We start from the raw sequence: 13,219 nt of genomic DNA on the forward strand, positions 1-13,219 counted from the left end.
CTCCTTCAGCCAAGGATGGTTTTTTTTCTATCCATATGATGACATTGAATAGTTGAAATATGACAAAGTGCTGAAGGGCTGGTAAACTTTTCATCTCCGTTTTTACTATGAGTTCTGATGTTTGTCGGCCCATATCAAGCTTTTAAAAGGCCGATAAAACATAATCAAAGTTTCGAGGCCACTCATAGATGCTGTGCATGAGGGATGGAAATATAGGAGAAAAGCAAATATTATATAAATATAAAGTGGCATATAATAAGAAGACATTTTTATTGTTTTTAAATGCATTCCTGAACGTTTTACTGATGATTGTCCTTGTCATTTTAAGGAATTGTATATACTTTAAAGAGGCTGTGGTTGTGTTAAAGTTGTGATGAACGATGAAGTATTACGTTTTTAAACCTCACTTGAATTGCCATACTATGATTAAGTTTAATTCTTTGATCAATTAATCTGTTACTAGTATGTCCGTCATGTTTCTTGATAAACCACATCGCGATTCCCTACATACAATGTACAAGATTCCTGTGAATTACTCTCCCAGTTAATTTTGGTTCTTATGTTTTTTTTTTAAAATTTATACTCAATTTACTGTTTTTATTCTCTTCATGTAATAACTGATAACCACGAGACAAGATCTACTGTATCATTTATGTCCTGAGCACAATCAATAGAGCACTCATCACCTTAATCCAATTTTTTTGAAACAGCAACCTTAGCGGTCACCGGAAGTAGACTTGATTGGTCGACAGATATAGTTGGTATTGGTTATAGAGCTGTCGACCAATCAAGTTTCCTTTCGTTCCACAGTCGATGCATCGTAGATCTTCAAGTTTTATACCTTTATATTTTTCTATTAATACTAACCAGAAGCAGACGCCTGTGCTTCAACCAACGAGAAAAACAAGTAGCGTGTTATGCGTGTGGTCAGGGCCAATTCTCAGCCAATGGTCCATTATAGTATCACATATATGTAAGGACTGTAGGCAGTTTATATTGGTGCCAAGTCCTTATACATGTGCATAGATACATAAATTTATTCTGACAGCAAACATGAAATATGTACAGGATTTACATCCTCTGATTGTCAGCTCGTAATAAGGTTATTGAAATAGTAAATAATTGTTTAGTTCACAGCTTGATTTTCTCTTTGAAACAGTACTTTTGTGGCTCATTTTTCCAATGATCATCAAGTTTATATTCGAATTGTTTAATTAATATGGCATTTACAACATCAAATGGCAGACTATTCCATATATCCACAATTCTTTGCGTGAAAGGATATTTTCTGGCATCTAATCTTGAGAATCCTTTATGTATTTTAAAGTTATGTCCGCGAGTGATTGGCCCTACATTTACGGAAAACAATTTTGCGACTTCCCCGTCATATTTTCCGGAGATGATTTTATAGACCTCAATCATGTCTCCACGAGACCGCCTATATGCTAACGTTGGTAGTGACAGTTTTTGCAGACATTCAGAATATGACAGATTAGACAGACCAGGAACTTGTTTTGTTGCTCGACGTTGAACATTCTCTATTGTTTCTATATGTTTCGCCAGATGAGGACACCAGACGTGGACGGCATACTCGATGTGAGGTCTTACTAAAGCCGTGTATAACATTTTAAAGCTGTAGGGGTTCATGTACTCCATTGTCCTCAATAATACTCCAATGATAGAATTTGCTTTGTTAACCTTTTCGCAGATATGTTTATCGAATGTAAGTTTATTATCTATGGTAACACCGATGTCCTTTTCTGAGTCAACAAATGTTAAGTGTTTAGCACTTTCTTTCAGTTTGTAGATATAGGGATCCATATTTGTATCCGACACGCATCATTTTGCATTTTTCTGGATGGAATCGTAGTTTCCAGGTTATTGACCATTTGTTTAACGAAAATATATCTTGCTGAAGAATTTTACAATCCTGTTCATTATTAATTGCTCCAAATGCTTTCGTGTCGTCAGCAAAAAGATAAGTTCCGGTTCCATTGCTCGTTACGTCTGGCATATCATTTAAATATAATACAATAAGAAGTGGTCGCAACACAGATCCTTGTGGTATATCGCTTATTACTGGATTCCATTGTGATGTTTCACCGTTCACTACGACTCGTAGTTTCCTTCCAAGCAAAAAGGCTGTAATCCAAGAGGAAAATTGGCCAGCAATACCATATTTTGAGAGTTTATGTACGAGTTGCTGATGAAGGACTTTATCAAAGGCTTTTATAAAATCAGTGTATAATAATATCCACACATCGTCCATTATCCCAAATATCTGTCCATCTCTCCAGCTGTAGAACGGTAGATCTACCATTTATGAAGCCGAATTGTGCTTTACTAAATAACCTATTTTTCTTCATGTGGATCATGATTTCTTCTCTGATTAATGACTCAAGTATCTTGCAAACAACACTAGTCAAGCTTACTGGTCGGTAGTTGGAAGCTCCTTTACGATCTCCTTTCTTAAATATTGCCGTTATATTTGCACATTTCCAATCCTCGGGTAGTTTCCCTGCCTCTATGGATGTTTTAAATATTAACGATAACGGATGATTTCTGACATTACAAGCCTCTTTGAGAACCAAAGGATGAATCATGTCCGATCCTGGAGATTTCGAAATATTCAATTCCATCAGTTTCTTCGTTACCGCTTCTGGGGAAATATTGGGTATAGTAATTGGTTCTACGTCTATCATTTCAATCTCCGGCAATTCTCGATCGTCTGTCTGCGTAAGTACACCGGCTTTTTCATAATATGTTGCCGTAATATCCTTCGTATTAGTGCTTGTATATAAATTTGATCGATTCTTCTAATATCGCCTTAAATATTGTCCATTGCCTTTCTACCCTCGCACTTCGAAAAACGTTCTTGCCAATTTATATTTAGTTTTCGTGACAGTTACTGAAAATTTCATTTATCGTAGAAATAACGCTTTTTTCTTACATTTTCTATCTCTGCGCTAAATCACTTATCACTTTTGCCCAGAGGAGGGTTGAATTGAACAGCTTCGATACAATCTTCTTTATCTGTAAGAACTAAATCTATAACGCTTGGATTATCCGTACCCATTCCACAGGTTGGTTGCCTCATGAATGGTCTCCCTTGTGTGCGAGATGTTTTGGGAGGCTGTGGTATGTTCATGTTTGTCTCCTTGTGATAGAGGTAAACTTTTTGCGAATTTTAGCGCTACCTCAATGAATCATACTGCCGAAGACACACAGCAGGACAATTTTGTATTACTTCAAGTGATAATTTAACAAAACAAGAGATCCCAGAGGGATCTTGGCGCCCACCATTGAATGATCTTTATAGGTTCCATGTCAGATTGATCTTTTCTCTACTTTTCCCTTCCTCTAAGTCTTACTAATCTGTGTAAATTCAGAAACAGCCCTCTAGTACTTTTCAAACAAGGGGAACCTATATATAAAATTTAAGATTTAGCGATAATGGCTGTCTGTTTTTTTCGGATTGGTCCCAAAATGCAACACCAGGGACCAAGGGGAACCTACATTTGAAATTTGAGAAAGATCCCTTCAGTACTTTCTCAGAAATAGCGATAACAAACTTCAATTGTCAAAATACAAGATGGCTGCCTGTCGGGCAGGTTGTTTTCTGACTGGTCTCAAAATCCAATATGCATAACTAGGCACAGAGGGCAACCTACAAATGAAATTTCACAAAGATCCCTTCAGCAATTTCTGATAAATAGCGATAACAAACTTCAATTGTCAAAATCAAAGATGGCTGCCTGTCGGCCATGTTGTTTTCCTATTGGTCCCAAGAATTAGATGCAATATGCAGAACTACAGACCAAGGAGAACTTGCAACAAGAGATCCCAGAGGGATCTTGGCGCCCACCATTGAATGATCTTTATAGGTTCCATGTCAGATTGATCTTTTCTCTACTTTTCCCTTCCTCTAAGTCTTACTAATCTGTGTAAATTCAGAAACAGCCCTCTAGTACTTTTCAAACAAGGGGAACCTATATATAAAATTTAAGATTTAGCGATAACGGCTGTCTGTTGTTTTCGGATTGGTCCCAAAATGCAACACCAGGGACCAAGGGGAACCTACATATGAAATTTGAGAAAGATCCCTTCAGTACCTTCTGTAAAATAGCGATAACAAACTTCAATTGTCAAAATCTAAGATGGCTGCCTGTCGGCCATGTTGTTTTCTGATAGGTCTCAAAATGTAATATGCATAACTAGGCACCAAGGGGAACCTATATATGAAATTTTAGAAAGATCCCTTAAGTACTTTCTCAGAAATAGCGAAAACAAACTTCAATTGTCAAAATCCAAGATGGCTGTCTGTCGGCCATGTTGTTTTCTGATAGGTCTCAAAATGCAATATGCATAACTAGGCACCAAGGGAAACCTACATATGAAATTTGAGAAAGATCCCTTCAGTACTTTCTCAGAAATAGCGATAACAAACTTCAATTGTCAAAATCTAAGATGGCTACCTGTCGGCCATGTTGTTTTCCGATTGGTCTCAAAATGCAATATGCATAACTAGGCACCAAGGGGAATCTACATATGAAATTTGAGAAAGATCCCTTCAGTACTTTCTCAGAAATAGCGATAACAAACTTCAATTATCAAAATCCAAGATGGCTGCCTGTCGGCCATGTTGTTTTCCGATTGGTCTCAAAATGCAATATGCATAACTAGGCATCAAGGGGAACTTACATATGAAATTTGAGAAAGATCCATTCAGTACTTTCTCAGGAATAGTGATAACAAACTTCAATTGTCAAAATCCAAGATGGCTGCCTGTCGGCCATGTTGTTTTCCGATTGGTCTCAAAATGCAATATGCATAACTAAGCACCAAGGGGAACCCACATATGAAATTTGAGAAAGATCCCTTCACTACTTTCTCCGAAATAGCGATAACAAACTTCAATTGTCAAAATCCAAGATGGCCGCCTGTTGGCCATGTTGTTTTCCGATAGGTCTCAAAATGCAATATGCATAACTACGCACCAAGGGGAACCTACATATGAAATTTGAGAAAGATCCCTCCAGTACTTTCTCAGAAATAGCGATAACAAACTTCAATTATCAAAATCCAAGATGGCTGCCTGTCGGCCATGTTGTTTTCCGATTGGTCTCAAAATGCAATATGCATAACTAGGCACCAAGGGGAGCCTACATATGAAATTTGAGAAAGATCCCTTTAGTACTTTCTCAGAAATAGCGATAACAAACTTCAATTGTCAAAATCCAAGATGGCTGCCTGTCGGCCATGTTGTTTTTCGATTTGTCTCAAAATGCAATATGCATAACTAGGCACCAAGAGGAACTTACATATGAAATTTGAGAAAGATCCCTTTAGTACTTTCTCAGAAATAGCGATAACAAACTTCAATTATCAAAATCCAAGATGGCTGCCTGTCGGCCATGTTGTTTTCTGATTGGTCTTAAAATGCAATATGCATAACTAGGCACCAACATATGAAATTTGAGAAAGATCCCTTCAGTACTTTCTCAGAAATAGCGATAACAAACTTCAATTGTCAAAATCCAAGATGGCTGCCTGTCAGCCATGTTGTTTTTCGATTTGTCTCAAAATGCAATATGCATAACTAGACACCAAGGGGAACTTACATATGAAATTTGAGAAAGATCCCTTCAGTACTTTCTCAGGAATAGTGATAACAAACTTTAATTATCAAAATCCAAGATGGCTGCCTGTCGGCCATGTTGTTTTTCGATTTGTCTCAAAATGCAATATGCATAACTAGGCACCAAGGGAAACCTACATATGAAATTTGAGAAAGATCCCTTCAGTACTTTCTCAGGAATAGTGATAACAAACTTTAATTATCAAAATCCAAGATGGCTGCCTGTCGGCCATGTTGTTTTCTGATTGGTCTCAAAATGCAATATGCATAACTAGGCACCAAAGGGAGCCTACATATGAAATTTGAGAAAGATCCCTTGAGTACTTTCTCAGAAATAGCGATAACAAACTTCAATTGTCAAAATCCAAGATGGCTGCCTGTCGGCCATGTTGTTTTCCGATTGGTCTCAAAATGCAATATGCATAACTAGGCACCAAGGGGAACCCACATATGAAATTTGAGAAAGATCCCTTCAGTACTTTCTGAGGATTAGCGATAACAAGAATTGTTTACGGACGGACGGACGGAGGGACGGACCACGGACCACGGACCACGGACGCAGGGCGATTTGAATAGCCCACCATCTGATGATGGTGGGCTAAAAATGTTTGAGAAAGATCCCTTCAGTACTTTCTCAGAAATAGCGATAACAAACTTCAATTGTCAAAATCCAAGATGGCTGCCTGTTGGCCATGTTGTTTTCCGATAGGTCTCAAAATGCAATATGCATAACTAGGCACAAAGGGGAACCTACATATGAAATTTGAGAAAGATCCCTTCAGTACTTTCTCAGAAATAGCGATAACAAACTTCAATTGTCAAAATCCAAGATGGCTGCCTGTCGGCCATGTTGTTTTCCGATTGGTCTCAAAATGCAATATGCATAACTAGGCACCAAGGGAAACCTACATATGAAATTTGAGAAAGATCCCTTCAGTACTTTCTCAGAAATAGCGATAACAAACTTCAATTGTCAAAATCCAAGATGGCTGCCTGTCGGCCATGTTGTTTTCCGATTGGTCTCAAAATGCAATATGCATAACTAGGCACCAAGGGAAATCTACATATGAAATTTGAGAAAGATCCCTTCAGTACTTTCTCAGAAATAGCGATAACAAACTTCAATTGTCAAAATCCAAGATGGCTGCCTGTCGGCCATGTTGTTTTCCGATTGGTCTCAAAATGCAACATGCACAACTAGGCACCAAGGGAAACCTACATATGAAATTTGAGAAAGATCCCTTCAGTACTTTCTCAGAAATAGCGATAACAAACTTCAATTATCAAAATCCAAGATGGCTGCCTGTCGGCCATGTTGTTTTCCGATTGGTCTCAAAATGCAATATGCATAACTAGGCACCAAGGGGAGCCTACATGTGAAATTTGAGAAAGATCCCTTCAGTACTTTCTCAGAAATAGCGATAACAAACTTCAATTGTCAAAATCCAAGATGGCTGCCTGTCGGCCATGTTGTTTTCCGATTGGTCTCAAAATGCAATATGCATAACTAGGCACCAAGGGGAGCCTACATATGAAATTTGAGAAAGATACCTTCAGTACTTTCTCAGAAATAGCGATAACAAACTTCAATTGTCAACATCCAAGATGGCTGCCTGTCGGCCATGTTGTTTTCCGATTGGTCTCAAAATGCAATATGCATAACTAGGCACCAAGGGAAACCCACATATGAAATTTGAGAAAGATCCCTTCAGTACTTTCTGAGGATTAGCGATAACAAGAATTGTTTACGGACGGACGGAGGGACGGACGGACGGAGGGACGGAGGGACGGACGGACGACGGACCACGGACACAGGGCGATTTGAATAGCCCACCATCTGATGATGGTGGGCTAAAAACACAAAAAATAAGATTTCCCTCTATTAACTTTATAGATGCAGAATGAAGAGCTATCAGTTTTTTTTAAATAAAAAATCCTGACCTACTTTCAAGGTCACGGAGGTCAAATGTGTTGAAATATTTGATCAACTTTTCAATAACCAAGAGTCCCAGGGTTATGGCATCTGGACATGTACAATAGTATGTTGGGATGATGGACTTTACAAACTTTTTTCAAATGAATGACCTTTACTTACTTTCAAGGTCACAGAGCTTGTGCCATTTGAGCCAAAAAGGAAGTCCGGAGCACTGACATTGTTTTTCCATCAAAAATAAGTGACCTAGCAATGTTTGCTCTTAATGAGTGGCACCCTGAAGAAGTTCTAGGTATTCTTATGCTTGAACTTTGTATGAAGTTTGATCAAAATATGTATAACAGGAAGCCCGATAAGTGTGTACCACTCACTTGCTTCTAATGCAAGATATAAGATGCTCAAGGTCATTCATGGAGATGGTAACCATATAACCGCCTGAAATATAGAAGTAGGCTAGCTAGGCCTATTCATTTCAATTAAGTTTGAAGTCATTAATTTGTATTTCTAGCATATGCATTAATTTGTATTTCTAGCATATGCATAAGTCTTCCTTTAAAGATTTTAGTATATTTGACCCCCGTGATATTGAATGTAAGTCAAAGTCATTACATTCAACAAACTTTGTAGCCCTTCACTCCAGTATATGTTACAGGCCCAATTGAAATCTCTGTGCCTCTTGGTTATTGAGAAGCCATGTAAATATTTTAGCACATTTGACCCTTGTGACCTTAAATGTAGGTCAAAGTCATTCATTGAAACAAACATGTTTTACCCCAGCATTCTACAAGTCCAATTTAAGTCCCTGTACAAAGATTTTAGCGCAATTGTCACACATGTCCTTGACTGTAGGTCAAGGTTATTCATTGGAACATTATTGGTAGCCCTTCAACCCTGCATGGCCGAATATATCAGGTCTCTGAGTTTCTTGGTTATTACAGTGTAACAAGAAAATGTTTAAAGGAAAAGATGACGAAGGACGGATGATGGACACTGCACCATGACATAAGCTCACTTACCCTTTGGCAGAGACGTATATATATCTGATATACAAGTCTCTGCCTTTGGCAAGGATGAAGTCACTACAGAACTGCCACAGATATTCTAAGGTACATATTCAAACAGGACGCCACATACACCTCCTCTCAAATTCATTGTGAGTAGATACGAAGTTCCTTGTTGTAAAACACAAAGTTCAAATCAAATGTTTACTACAGATAACTGTGATAGAGAAAATATATATATTTGGTATACACAGATGTAACAAGACGGGTTTCTGGACACAAAAAAAATGGATTAAAACATAATGGGAACGATTACAATTAACTGCATACAATCTTAAAACAGACTATTTTCAAGCACTTCATAAGAGTTTTTGTAGGTTTATGAAACAGGATAGAATCCAAACTGTTATAATTATAGAAAACCATTTTATATATAAGCATGCAGTATTACATACACTTTTAAACCAGCAAAAGGTACATTTACAAGGTGTTATAATGGAAACTTGAATTGGTTGATCAAATATATCTATTGCATATTGGTAATGAATATAGAATGTATTTTAAATAATTTATTCACATTTTTATAAGATAAAGTGACGTCCTTCTCTCCTTGACAATTCCTCAATCGTCATTGATCAGTTCAAGATTTCTGGGAGTAAACCGATTTTTATTAAATTCAGGATAATAAATGATAATAATCATATAATTGTCTCTCTTCTATTTCTAAGAAATTATCACATTTATGGAAATAACAATTTCAGGGAGTATCAAAGCATTCACCTCCCATCTTCACCTGATGTTATGTGGCCGGTGCTGTAACTGTCTGAGCTATCACTGCCCCTGAACATAGAGCACAGATATGGCTGTTTTCATCCACAGGTGCCCGACTCATTTTATAAAATAATAACATATAAGAGTACATATAATTCTCATTTATATGTACTCTTATATATAATTATATGTTATTATTTTATAAAACGAGTCAGCTACTGCTGGCACCTGTGTTTCATCTCAACAATGGTGTTTAAGGCATGTATACCAAAATGAATAGGAAATAGTATTTAGAAAAAAATCAGTTGGAAACTCCTCCATTATTAAAACATACATATTAAGAAACATCAACCAAATGTTTAAACTACACACAGCTTAATAATTGTTCACAATCTGTTCATCATGTTTCTCCAGTCAATATCGTAAATGCATTTTGATCTCGAAACACCTCTGGTGAAGGGCTGAAGTAAAACTTCCGTTTCCCAACACAGATGACATATAATCCATTTTTAATATTGGGATCACCAACTGTAACTTCCTCTGCAGTGAATGATGTCTCTGTACTTTTCCTAAAGAGTGGTTTTGTCGTTACTGTGAAAACATCTGTTTCAGCATTATGATACATGTATGTTACACGATGCTTATATTCCATGTTTTTCACTGATGGTAAAGCAAGCAGTGCAAAAATGTATGTTACTAATAATGGAAATTTCACCACATCTGGTAAAGTTTTGTTCAATAATACAAAACATAATCCTAAACTTCCAAAAAATGTTGCAGTTATTGATACAAATTCCAACAATCCCACTCTTTTGATGAGATCAGAATCAACAAGTACTAAGTGTCCCTTTTTTGGATGCTTTGAAGCTACTCCAACAATAACTGGAAAATGATTTACATGATGTTTTAAGTACTCTGGTCTTCTCTCTGGAAGCAGGCTGTTCTTAGTTGTGTGGATTTGTTTGGACTGAATCACTGAAGCACACCTGGCGTGTGAAGAGGGGACCATATTTTGGACTGTACATCTAGTTGAAAGTACATGTAGTTGTAACAAGTGACATCGACACTTGGTAATTGGCTTTCTTAGCAAACATGGCACCTGAAAATTAATAAAAAAAACTCATACAATTACTTCTTCATCCAATTACCAAATTATATCAATATATCATGTTCAATGATTTGAAATTTGTTAATTCACACATTGCTATTGTCAAAGATTAAAATGTATTTCAATGCCTCCGCTAGGGATGGAACCCAATACCTCTAGGCGAGCATAATATTGCGGCTTGTATTTACAAGGGTTACACTGTATGGTTGCCTAAACTAGGTAATAACTTTGAAGACATGTGCCACACCATTTTGGCCAAAATTATGCTTTCTGCATTTTCAACTTTATTTCGAATTCAGTAATTTTAAGATAAATCACTAGTGTTATACCTCTCTCTATTGTTATATCTCCTACATTGTGAAATATCATAACCAGTAATATCAATATCTACAACATACTCTATACAGATCCATGTATGATACTGTTTCTGTGTCATATGATCTATGAACAAAATCTAAAATATGGCAAAAAAAAAATATAATATGTACATCATTATGTATATATTTACAAATGTATATAGAACACTTAAACTAATCCTTGTAGTTCCAAATTAAATATATCACAAAATATGGTTCTGGCAGTATTATTGTGTTCGTTCCTTCATGCCCAGCAAAACATACATGTAGATATATATAGTTTCTGGCTGTCAGGATGAAAATTCATCAAATGTAATTGTTTTCACATTATTCTGGAATGTGAGAAAAGCCATGACACTAACAACAGCTGTTATGGCAGTATTTGTTGGACGTGAATGTTTGACAAAATGCTTGATTTTTTAATTGGTATACATGTAACTAAAATGACAGTTACTGACTGTTAGTGTGGGAATTCATTACAACAGTATTCTTTACTGAACCAGACAGAGGAAAACTGCATGCTTTGAGGTTTAGAAAATCATGTTTATTTTCATCCCAGACGTTAATTGGGTCATTGCCCAAAGGAGAACAAATGCATTATTCTTAATCATAATCATTATATGATTAATTAGCTTGACCTGGTACATTTCAACAGGTGTATTAGATAATTTACATGTTGTTCATAATTTATGTTTTAGTGCATGTTGATGCACAATATGTTTTATCTCTGCAATAACAGCTCTTCGTGTAGGGGCTACATGTATCTGTAACGCAGTTGCGTTCCGCTCTTTTATTTTTGGACTCATTCCGGAAAATTGTAACATCCGGTTACGTTAGATACCCGTGCTGCTGTGGGGTCAATCAATTTTCGTCCGGGTGTCAGCAGGGTAAGTGGTGTTTACTTTTAATCTGTGAAATTAATTAGATAACCATCACCCATCCTTTCCTAAATTTCATATTAATTTGTCTGCTGGATATTATTTGCCACTATCGTACATGTATTTTTATTTTCACGTGTAGTATTTTGATGTATTTTCGATGTATAGAACTTTGTTTAATTTGAGTCTCATGCGCCGGTGTCATGTCGGAAGTCAGGTTGTTGCTTGAAGGAATTGTTCCATTTGGAGAGCACTCGCAGAGTGGCTAGAGAATATTTCCGCCTCTCGGGCTGTTTCTATACCGGTAAGGCGAGGTATGGTTGTTGGAAACCTCGTTAGTAGATACGGGAGAAAAGACGGGTGGTTAGCAAATGTTGTATTCTGACCGGACATGCCACGTGCTTGAGACTCGGGGTAAACTACATTTATTTCATTTATATGGTTAGTTGTGATTAAACGATAGTTGGCATATGTTTTAGCTAGACGTATATAATTGTGAATTCCTCACTGTGCCTCACGGGTATTATTTTGGTACTTAGTTATTTTTACACATGTTAATAAATTGTTGAACTTTATATGACTTATAAATTATCATTGCTTGTATTTAATGTATGGTGATGAAAATAGAACTATTTTTAACATGAGCAAAGGGTCATGTCTAGTCTTTTATTAAAAAAATAACCAGAAATGCCTATATATAAAGACTTTATATATAGATATTTCTGGCTATTTTTTTAAATATAAGACTTGACATGGCCCTGTGCCCAGAGAATGAGAATATAGCAAGGGTTGTCTCCCTTCCTCTGATTTTGACTTCTTACAGTGCGAGTTTTCTAGCTAGTTGACCTCAGGTAATATGAATTATCAATAGCATGCTATTGTGCAGAAACAAATACAAATATAGTTGACTGTTCAGTTAAGTAATCCATGTATTATTTCCAAAGTCAGATTTCACTGATGCAATGTAATAATTTTCTAAAGTACCCAACGTTATACGTTACTACAGCCGGTGTCCAGACGATCCTAGACATTAGCTGATTAGGCCTATATGGTATTCCCTTTATGTCGCCTTGTCAGGGGGAATGCCACAATTAACACAAAGCTATACTGGTGTCACTTCAGTTATTTATGGATATTTATATAATGCATCCAGTGCCATACATTTGTCAACCTACCTGTCCTTTAAATTTGCCCATCAACTTTGGAAGGGAAGAAACGAGAGCCGCCATGTTGGGAGTTACTAAAATGCGGAACGGAGAACGGAACGGACACTGAGTGCGGCAGACATTGGCCAACAGTAGTTTTACCATAATATAATAATGGGAACGTATAATTATAAGTTTTGAACCATTTGAAGTGCTAATTAGTAAAGGGGAAACGAATATGTAATGAAGGAGTCAGTAATAAGGTATGGATAGGAAATAAAATGTTATAATATAGGTAATGGGAACGTTTAATTATAAGTTTTGAACCATTTGAAGTGCTAATTAGTAAAGGGGTAACGAATATGTAATGAAGGAGTCGAATAAGTAAT

General features: G+C 36.6%; 1 protein-coding gene across 1 annotated transcript; it reads right to left on the reverse strand.

Moving 5' to 3' along the window:
• Nucleotides 1-8,666: 8,666 nt before the first annotated feature.
• Nucleotides 8,667-12,933, reverse strand: LOC117338040. Its single transcript, XM_033899200.1, has 2 exons — nucleotides 12,861-12,933; nucleotides 8,667-10,442 (listed from the first exon to the last, which is right to left on the reverse strand). Exons 1-2 carry the CDS (start codon nucleotides 12,912-12,914, stop codon nucleotides 9,744-9,746), a joined length of 753 nt encoding a protein of 250 aa, XP_033755091.1. The 5' UTR covers nucleotides 12,915-12,933; the 3' UTR covers nucleotides 8,667-9,743.
• Nucleotides 12,934-13,219: the final 286 nt, after the last annotated feature.

The sequence above is a fragment of the Pecten maximus genome, chromosome 11 (assembly GCF_902652985.1).
Source record: "Pecten maximus chromosome 11, xPecMax1.1, whole genome shotgun sequence".
In the NCBI taxonomy this organism is placed as follows: Eukaryota; Metazoa; Mollusca; class Bivalvia; order Pectinida; family Pectinidae; genus Pecten; species Pecten maximus.